Source organism: Morone saxatilis, unplaced genomic scaffold, assembly GCF_004916995.1.
Source record: "Morone saxatilis isolate NCDOM2014 unplaced genomic scaffold, NCSU_SB_2.0 Contig3, whole genome shotgun sequence".
In the NCBI taxonomy this organism is placed as follows: Eukaryota; Metazoa; Chordata; class Actinopteri; family Moronidae; genus Morone; species Morone saxatilis.
In genome coordinates, this window is record NW_023339873.1 from 299,639 (window position 1) to 309,324 (window position 9,686).

General features: G+C 40.5%; 1 protein-coding gene across 1 annotated transcript in view; it reads right to left on the reverse strand.

Moving 5' to 3' along the window:
* Positions 1–866: 866 nt before the first annotated feature.
* Positions 867–9,686, reverse strand: part of mdga2a (MAM domain containing glycosylphosphatidylinositol anchor 2a) — a gene marked incomplete in the record, with an annotated part of 62,993 nt that continues 54,173 nt past the window's right edge. The window contains 4 exon segments of the mRNA XM_035674754.1: positions 867–5,221; positions 5,382–5,481; positions 6,011–6,141; positions 6,220–6,390. Of these exon segments, the coding sequence (XP_035530647.1) occupies positions 5,133–5,221; positions 5,382–5,481; positions 6,011–6,141; positions 6,220–6,390 (491 nt within the window).

Here is a 9,686-nt window from a genome sequence, read left to right on the forward strand (position 1 = left end):
GATTTTATTTGGGGATTTTTTTTTTCTGTGACAATTTTGGGGAAGCTAAGCTTCCCCTAGCCTCTTAATAGCGCCTGCATTTAAGTATTTGTACGAGTTTAAAATATTTAATTTTGAGGTTGTGGTGTGTAGCAGAGCCGGAGCTTTTGGTGAAATACCCGTAGTCACACTGGACTCTGCTTTGATCTGGAGATGTTTAGTGACACTCTTCTCAACCTGTCTGCCAACAGCCACAAAGGTGCCCCCTCCCCATTATTCCAATTAAATTACAACTAAATCTGTTTGTTTTGGGCTCATACTGCCGCAGTGAGTCAGATTAAAAGGCGAATATTTACACGTATAAAAGGACACAGAAAGTTGCTTCATGTTTGTTGTGACATAAAGTAATAACGATCCTATTTTCAGGTGATTATACACTAATGAAAACATACCTGTAAATATTATATTCCATTCCTGACAATGGATCCTAAATATTACACACCGAACCTCAAAGGTATTCAGTTTACTGTCCATAACCTCAGATTTAAAGCTTAAGGTTGAGGGGACCCGATAGGAGTCCCAAGTCTGCGCACAATGCGTTGCTCTTTAACAGTTCATTGGAGGCTGGAAAAACCAAGTCAGTACCCAAAAGGTATAATTTTAACTTTGTAAGGGCCATCAACGAGTCCCCACATGGCACAATGAGAACAGGTCTCTGTCCCCACAAGGTCATAATAAGAAGAAGATATACAAACACAAACACTCACACTGACACACATAATGATGCCTGAGGACGTCATGACAGAAAACCATTAAATGGTACATTTGGAGTGTATTTATTCATATAATAATAATAATAGTAATAATAATAATAATAATAACCAGAATGCAGTGTAACCTTCAGTCAGTCCAACTGATCTGAGAATCTATTGCAGAGAATAATCACAGTTATAAAAATATCTTTCTTCACACGTCCACAGAGTCGCGTCAGTGGCTTTTTTAAACTTTTATTTTATTGCCCCTCCCCCGAAAAATCTAAACATAAACAACACAGACATCAGACCCCCCGGGGGAATAAATGAAGACATGTTTTTTCCACTGCAGAGAATTGACAACAGAATCTCTGACCGGCTATGACGACTTTTATCACATCCAAGGATCATTTGAAATGTAGATGATTTAATAAAGAACTTTTTACTCACTTGTGTGACCTGTGAGTGATTTTAAAAATACCAACATGTGACCAGGTCTGAGGGTCTTACTTTTATTGTTATTGATTTTAAATCAATTATATAAAGTTATTTTTCCAAAATGCGGCTTTTGCTTAGCAGAGTAATGAAGCACCAAGACTTCGAGGTGGTCTAAATCCACGACTGTGTCCGAGCTCCGTCTCTATGTAACATCATGTGCTATAATTTACTTTTCTGCCATTTTATTTATGTATCTGTCCAAAGTCTTGTCTCTGTTCGGGGCTGAGACTACTGACGGTAAAGGCCTTGCGATCCTTTGTGAAGTTTTGGCCCTAATATGGGTCCCGACCCTCAGGCTGGATTACACTGGATTATATCATTGTTCTGATTTAATTTGACAAACTGTGACTTTGTGTCATAAATTAGATTTTTGATTTTCTCTTTTCGAGGCTGTAATTGGCTTCCACACAAATGTATATACACATTATTTACGTTTCTGAGTGGGGATGGTGTGTGTGTGTGACTGCGCTGTAATCACTAATACGCAGTTTGATTCCTCTGAACAGAGTTAATGTGATAATGATGCAGGGGAGGATAAACGGACACCCAGAGGAGCTTCAATAAAAATCTGATTATCAGCTGCAGTGGAAAAACACGCTGAGAGAGGAAAAGTGTCGCCACAGGGAGGGGAAAAAAAATCAACAAAACATTAAAAAGAAACTATATTTATCTGAGGGTGTAAATTATCTAATGGATCTTCTGCTGAAAGACGTCTCATCAAAGGCTGAGATGGAAATCAGGATTTATCAGTATTGTGTTGTGAAAAAAAAGACAGTGAATCATAATAAACCACTCTTTATCTCATGTGTCGCAGGTCCAACTCACTCTCCACACTCACTCAATTCAAACTCAATTAAATCCTACAAATGAAACCCCACCCCCAAATACTCTGACATATGTCACATAAAGAACCTAAAGTTGCTCCAACTGCTCTTTCACTGCGTCTTTGAATGTATTTAAGTTAAAATTTTTATTTTTTTTCCACAGATGTTGTGAAACCACGTGGATTAAAATGGCAGTCGTGTGGTTTTTCTGTGACAACATGAATACAAGCTGATGTACGAAAGACCATTTCTGCCAGAAAAAGGAATAAAAGGCATAAAGAAACCTGCCAAAAATAAAACCAGCTAGTAAATCATACTTCTATATTTTTAAGTCACAATTAAGGTTGAAAGGACACAAGATTAATCTCTCTTACTGAGTGGAAGAAGAATGTTAAATTAACAATCTGTTTTAACTCCAGTCCTATACAGTTGATCATGTGAATAACAAAATAAATCCCCCTTGAGAATCCAGACTAATACGTACACTCATTGTGATTTTCAGTTATGAGACACTAAGTTAAAATAATGTGACAAATTCCAAATTAAAGCGTCAAAAATATTATTAAAAATTATGTGAAAGTGAATCATGATTGTTACTTTTAAGTCAATTAATAAGAAATTATATTATATTATATGTAAACCATATGAGTATGAATTATGATAATTATGAGAGCAGAAATGGGCTTCCATATGAAACATGAGGTGTGTAAGATATAAATATATTTTTGTCTTTTTGTGCTTTTTCTTTTAATGAATCCTCACCGTGGATTATTAGTAGAAATGTGTTTTTCAGCAGGACGTGTATCAAACCATCAACTCCCTGAAATTAAAAAACAAAACCTTTCTTTAATCTTTCAAACTTTGATTTTGAGTTTTCTACAAATAAAAAAAAAAAAAAAAGAAATGAAACCAGAAATAAAAATCCCAACCTCATCAAACCCATCAAAATAAAAGTGGTAAAGATTCCCCCCATCTTTATAATATCATAGGAACAATATAAGATTTGATTTTACAATGCATTTTTCTTCCTCTTTTTCCAAAAGCTCCAGCTGTTTTTGTAGTTTAAGGTAACCAATGGTCTCAGGTAGCATCAAAGTCTCCATGTCTTTCTGAAAACTCTTGAAATACTAAAATAGTTCTGAGAGACCAAATGCTCGAATCCCATTGGATAAATATCCAGTCCCCGTTCCTGCGTGTTGTTCTTTAAATAAATCAAACAGCTTCCTGTCTGCATCCAGAGTCTATTTCCTGTCCATGGCTTCTTCTTTGCTGCCTCCTCTTAATGCCATCCAACATGGCTTCCTTTTTCCCAGAATCCTCTTGTCATCATTAAATAAAAAAACAAACAAACAAGAAATCTGTAAGAAACTGATTTTCTGCATAATCAGACCCGGAGATGTTTCTGTTCATCGGTTATTTTCTCCTCGGCCATTAAGACATAACGATGTCCGATGCTTTGTCTTTTTGTTTCCGTGACGACAGCGGTCCTCAGCCCGGCGGTCTCTTCCTCTGTGAATCTGAAGGCACTTGATGACATGGCAGAGGGTGAACTCTCCTCCCCGGTGGGCCGCAGACAGACAGACGTCAAAATAAGATCTGAACGTATTTTTTTTTAACTCTGTCGTCCGCCCGCTGTAAAATGAGAGACTGCCGGTTGTCCGTCCAGCTCCCGGTACAGTACTGTTGATCTGAGGAGGGGGAGGACTGGAAGGGGTTATGAGTGGGCATGGTGGGATAGAGGGGAGGTCAGGAAAGGTGACATTCAAGCTGTTATTTCCTCTTTTTCTGACTGGAGCGCATGATTTTCTGTGCTTTGTGGCGCAGAGCTGAATCAAAAAGGTCAACAAGTTCCACAGGAGAGAACGGATGACGGTGAAACAAACAGATGCACTATATACTAATGCTACGTACGCTTTCTCTCCTGACTCTCTCTTCTGAGTGTTTCTGAGGGCGATGCGTTACAGACATCTATGGCCTCACTGCTAATTAACTTCTGCCAAATGTACCTGCCGTTAGTGGGAAAACTCCTTGTACGTTTAATAAAGTTATGCTGACTTTCTGCGTTCATCTGAAACATCGTGTAAAGAAGAAACCTGCAGTCGGGATTATAGAAACCTTCTTGCCCTCCACCTGTCTAAAGGATTACAGGAGCTGGTTCTGTGCATGAAGGAGAAAATTTGGTGGCCATGAAAAGGTCCTATCTACAGGCAGTGTTTGATTTGTCCGTTCTGGGTTCCTGTATAAAAACATGACAGAAATCTACTTGCTCTCATACAAACTGCTTTAATTATTAGCGGTTATCAAAAAACAAAAACCCTCTTAGCTGCCATGTAGCAAGATGCTGTCGGCTCCTTTTAGGGAAAGTTTTTCAAAAACTTGACGCGCCTGTTTTCTTCTTGTGAGTGTCTGATCGGTACTAAGCATATGCGAATCTCAACAGTGAAACTACTTCCATCATCAGCTCTGGAAAAAACAATGTGTTCAATTCTATTTTAGATTTAAAATAACTAAATAACTGAATATTTTGTATTGTATTTTAGCCTGTGCTCTGGCAAAATTATTGGAGTCAATTCAGGAAGTAGAAATATCTGCTGTGAACTGAGAAACACAGTTGTCTCGTATTGTCAAGAAAAACTATTTCTTAAAAAGAGTGTGAAACCTGCTAGTGAATCCTCTCTGTAGATTCTTATATTCAGCTGATTTAACACTAATGAAAACGGAGTTATGGATATTATTTTCCATTTCTGACAATAGAGGAAATGTTTGTCTGTCTTCCTGAGAGTGACATGTTCAGATGTCTTAAGTCAGGATGTGATTAGCTTAGCATAAAGACTGGAAGAAAGGAGGAACTGCTAGCTGACTCTGCTCAAATGTAGTGTAGTGTAAATGTGTGGACTGCTCCTTTAAGTCATCTCGTCTCTATGAGATCTTTTGACCTTTTGTTTCAGCCATCTTGGCAGGAAGTCTCTCTGTAGTTCATATCTTTGGTAGTTGGGGGGGGGACGATGGGATTGGATGGGGAGGTGAAGGGGGGAACAGGAGAGTCAATGGTTGTGGCGTTCTGTAGAGGAGGGGGGGGTCACCTCTGCCGGCCAATCAGAACCAGACTCAGAGTGACAAACAGCTGCCATATATGGGGTGACGAGGGCGGGGCGAGAGACCTTAGATCTGTGTGTCAGAGAGGGAGAGAGAGATGAGTCACATTTTCTGCTGATAGTTTGATTAATTAGTAATTACAGATCAAACAACCTTCGTTAAATGAAGAGGAGAGAAATGTGTAGGATCAAACCTCATTAAAGGAGGGACGCTGTCTTTACACTTTACTCACTTTTGGGGGGAGGGTCTTTACATTCACCCTCCTCAATGGTGACATCATCGATGGCGATATCTCCCTCGATACCAGAACCCCGGACGCCCTCCATCACCATCTGCCAGGGAGAAACAGGAAACTGAGCAGTAATCAGATACTTTACTCCAGTAAAAGTACTCGTATGATTATTTCCATTACGGATTCATCTGCTGATCATATTCTCCGTTAATTGATTGATTAAAAATACTGAGTGATGACAAACACAGAGTGCTTCCTATGACCGGTGTAAGTGTTGAACTGAACTGAACCGCAAACGGATGAATCAAATGCTGCGATCCCATTAAAGTACACAGAGAGATAATTAATCAATATAAAAACACTGAATGGCTATTCATTGATTTATACAAATAGTATCCAAAATGCGTTTGATATTGGGAACATCTTAAGGATCATAACTTTAAGATGATGACATTAAGTCATCATCGGTTAAAACTCCTTAATAGAGAAGATTTTTCTTTTTTCTCTTCTCTTTTTTTGTGTATATGTGTACTGAATACTGCTCAGTCCTCAAAGAGTATATAAAAACATGAAAAACAAACCCCACAAAAGGCTCTCAGATGCTAAAATAAAGTGGGTGTGGCTCGTACCTGGAAGGCTGTGGTTGGATGGATGTTGACCTTGGCTTGCCGCCAGCGGTCTCCTTGGTTACCGGTCAGACTCCAGACTGAGGTGTCGCTCACCGTCTGACCTTTCTGACGCAGAAACACATTCAGAGCTCCTGCAAACAGAAAGCAGCCGGGTCAGGTGTCTGTTGTTGGAGTTGTATACTGCACCGGAGGGCCTGCTGCAGTCTTACCTATGTGCTTCCCGTACATGTGGTAGTAGAAGGCGAAGCAGTAGGTGGGGTTGTTGGTGGCAGACGAGGAAGAGGAAGAGCTCTTGGAATTCATGTTGAAGGTGGGAGACAGCAGCCTGGCTTTGTCTCCATCCAGCCTCGGCCTCGACGTCTCAATGTACATGTAGAAACCTGTGAGACCATCACAACACAGGCCGGGGTCAGAGGTCAGCTCAGGGGTTGATAATTCAAACATTACCTGTTATGAGTAGGGTTGGGTTGAGTCCCAAACTATCTACCGAATTACCTCGGTACTACTGACTACCACATTAAACAGGAAGCAGCTTCCTCGTATTTAGTATTTCCTCTAAAAACAGGCAGTTAGGGAGGGACTGATCGCGGAAGCAACAGCGTTGAACGTGTGGTACATCCCCCAGTAAGCTCCCAGTGAACAGCACGTCTAGACCTACAAATGCAGGTAAATAATGCAAATCAAATGCTTCTAAAGACAGAATTAGAATCAATCAAATTCAACTGGAATTTTCATTCATTCATTAATGTGACTTTCTGTGCTGGACAGGGAATTGAACTCGTAGTCCTGCCTTGCTCTCCTGCACAGATTAACCTAGGAGGCACGAACAGTAAAAGCTAATGTCACAGTCCTACAGAGAGCCGCAGCAGTGCAAACAAATCCACCTCCGGCTCATCCAGCAGAAAAAACAATCCTCACAAATTAAATTGTACGAGTGTAGAAAACGCACACGCACGCATGTTTCCTGTTTGACAGCGGATTGCAAACGGCTCAGCCCGAGGCTCACTTTAATGAGATTCTACTGCAGAGTGAGACAAGCTGCAGAAGAAGAAGAACGGGCTGATTTTCCACGAGGAGACGAACAACAAACTGTCACACATCAGCTGAATGTATGTGGAGTTATTTCATTTACCCGGGGATTAAACTCTGAGCACGCACAGATATTTTATATTTGTCCTCGTTGTGCAGTTAATCCCGATCGTACCGAGCTGCTTCTCGTATTTAGAATCAGTTTATTAACACTTATAAAACACAGATATGACAACAATTACAGTGGTATTCCTGTTTAATGATTGAGGTGATCTTGGATGTTTCAGTCTCTGATGGATACAAACAACTGAATAAAGTTGGAAGAGTAAAATCAGGATCAGTGTTGATCCCTGGAGGGAAATGGGTTGCATTCTGCTCGAGCTGAAGAGAATTATAAACAACAATATATATAGAAAATGTAAAAATACGTATACTACAATATTTAACAGCAGTGTAATGAAGGAGATAAGAAGAATGCTAAAAGTTTGGAAAAATAAGAAGACGAGCAGAAGTGACTGCAACAGGCTGCAGGTCAACGCGAGCGCACTATAAATACGTTATTTATTTGAGACTTTAAGTGCTTTTACTTTTATCGTTCCTTCTTCTTTTGCTGGAAACCTTCTGCAGATGTTTGGTGAAAATAAACCGTTCTGTTGAAAGTCACAGCCTATTGTTTAGAAGAGATGTTCTGCTCCTTAAAACCACCAAAGAGAGGAAGAAACTGTGAATCTGTCAAAAAGATGCTTATTATGTCTGTATGGTTAACTTACTGATCTGATCTGAAACATTCATGAAGTATGTGTGTATGTATATAGTTTGTATCACTGAAGGAAAAAGGTTTGGAACCTCTGGCTGCTCTGGGATTAATCCGCTGCTGAAAATAGTCCCCAACAAATGTTTGTTTGATAGAAACTACAGTGAGCAGCTGATTGTCAAACATGAAGCTATATATTTTATATATAACGATAACTATATATATATATACAGTATGTATATCACATCCTCAGCAGGAACCAATGAGACTTCCTGTAAGTGTATTTCTCTCTCTCTCTCAGTCTGACCGGCTGTCTCTCTACCTCAAGGCGGAGTCTGATGGCCAGGTGTTGACAGCCAATCAGATTTGATTATTTGGCCTCTTCCTGCCTGGAGGAGCTGCAGCAGGCGGCAGGTTGTGACTCACACTCTGCACTTCGCTGTGTGGCGGTTTTCCACTGGAAGACCAGGACGCCAGCGGTTAATGTGAAATGCATTCTGGGATACGTGGAGTCCCGGATAAAACAGAGAGAAACTTAAAGTCCCCATGAAGTCATAATCGATGTTTAACAGTTTTTATCACGTCTGTCTGGGCCGATGTGTTAGAGATCTATGACCTCACTGATTACTGTACAAACACCTACTTTATAGCTCCATTAGCTCGTTAGCACTACTGAGAGAGAATTTCTTGATGGACAGATAGCTGCTGCTAACTGTATCTACCGTTAGAGGGCGACAGAACCGGGCTCAGTAGCCGGACCGGGGTTGAACACAGCCTCCAAGACGGACAGGGAATATCGTTACAGTACTGAGGTCAGTAAGAGTTTCTGATGGACAGATTCAGAGATCGAAAGGCGCTGACGTTAGCTCATAAAACATTAAATTCTTTTAGAAAAGCTGCAGTGAAATTAGCCTTTATGGGCCACAACGATCCATAAAAAGATCCTGGAGGGACTGGCAATGATGACAGGATCTTTGTTTGGATCCCAGACGTTCCTGAACTCATTATTATCTGTTTCTTTCCCTCTAACGGACTTCTTGGTCTAGAAAGACAAAACTAGTTTTCAGGACTGAAATGAAACAACATCAGCTGTCAAACTGAAGCTTCTGGAAATGTGTGGACGTGACAGCTGACTGTTCTGTGACTCTTTAAAAGTAAATTAACAGACAAAACTCTCAACTCTGAACTGTCACTCTTCTCTGCAAACTATTTTTTGCTCTGGGACAGATGCTAAAGTTATCTTTATCTAACTAAAGGCATATTGGACAGTTTGACAGGTTGGCTCACAACGCCTACTTACAGATCCAGTGTCAGTGCTGACAGTACAAAGATAATTCAGTCAGACATTTTCTTCTCCGTAATCAGGCTGAGAACCTCGATCTGACAGTCGGTTTGTATTTGTGACACTCTGCTTTTTCCTGATAACGTCCTTCCGTCTGTACGGGAGGGAGACGGGACAAACTCCACTGGAAAATGTGGCAATTTAGGAGAAAGTGTTGAAGTAATGAAATTTCCCCCTGTTACTCTTTCTGTCTCTTTAGTCTCTAATCCTTTTGATTGGTTCTTTAGAAAGGCCTGGGGGTTGATTCACACTTTACACTGAGTCCGATCTCTATTGATTGATAATATATATTCTACAGTACATTTGTCACCTTTGGACCTTTGAGGTTGTTTGTGAGCTCCTGAAACGGCCCCATCAATAAAGAGTCCGAAAGCAGGAAGAAAAGAAGGAGAAAGCTGAACCTGTGTGCGGTTCTGTGTGGTTCTGTGTGTGGTTCTGTGTGCGGTTCTGTGTGCGGTTCTGTGTGGTTCTGTGTGTGGTTCTGTGTACGGTTCTGTGTGGTTCTGAGCGGTTCTGTGTGGTTCTGCGCAGTTCTGTGTGCGGTTCTGTGT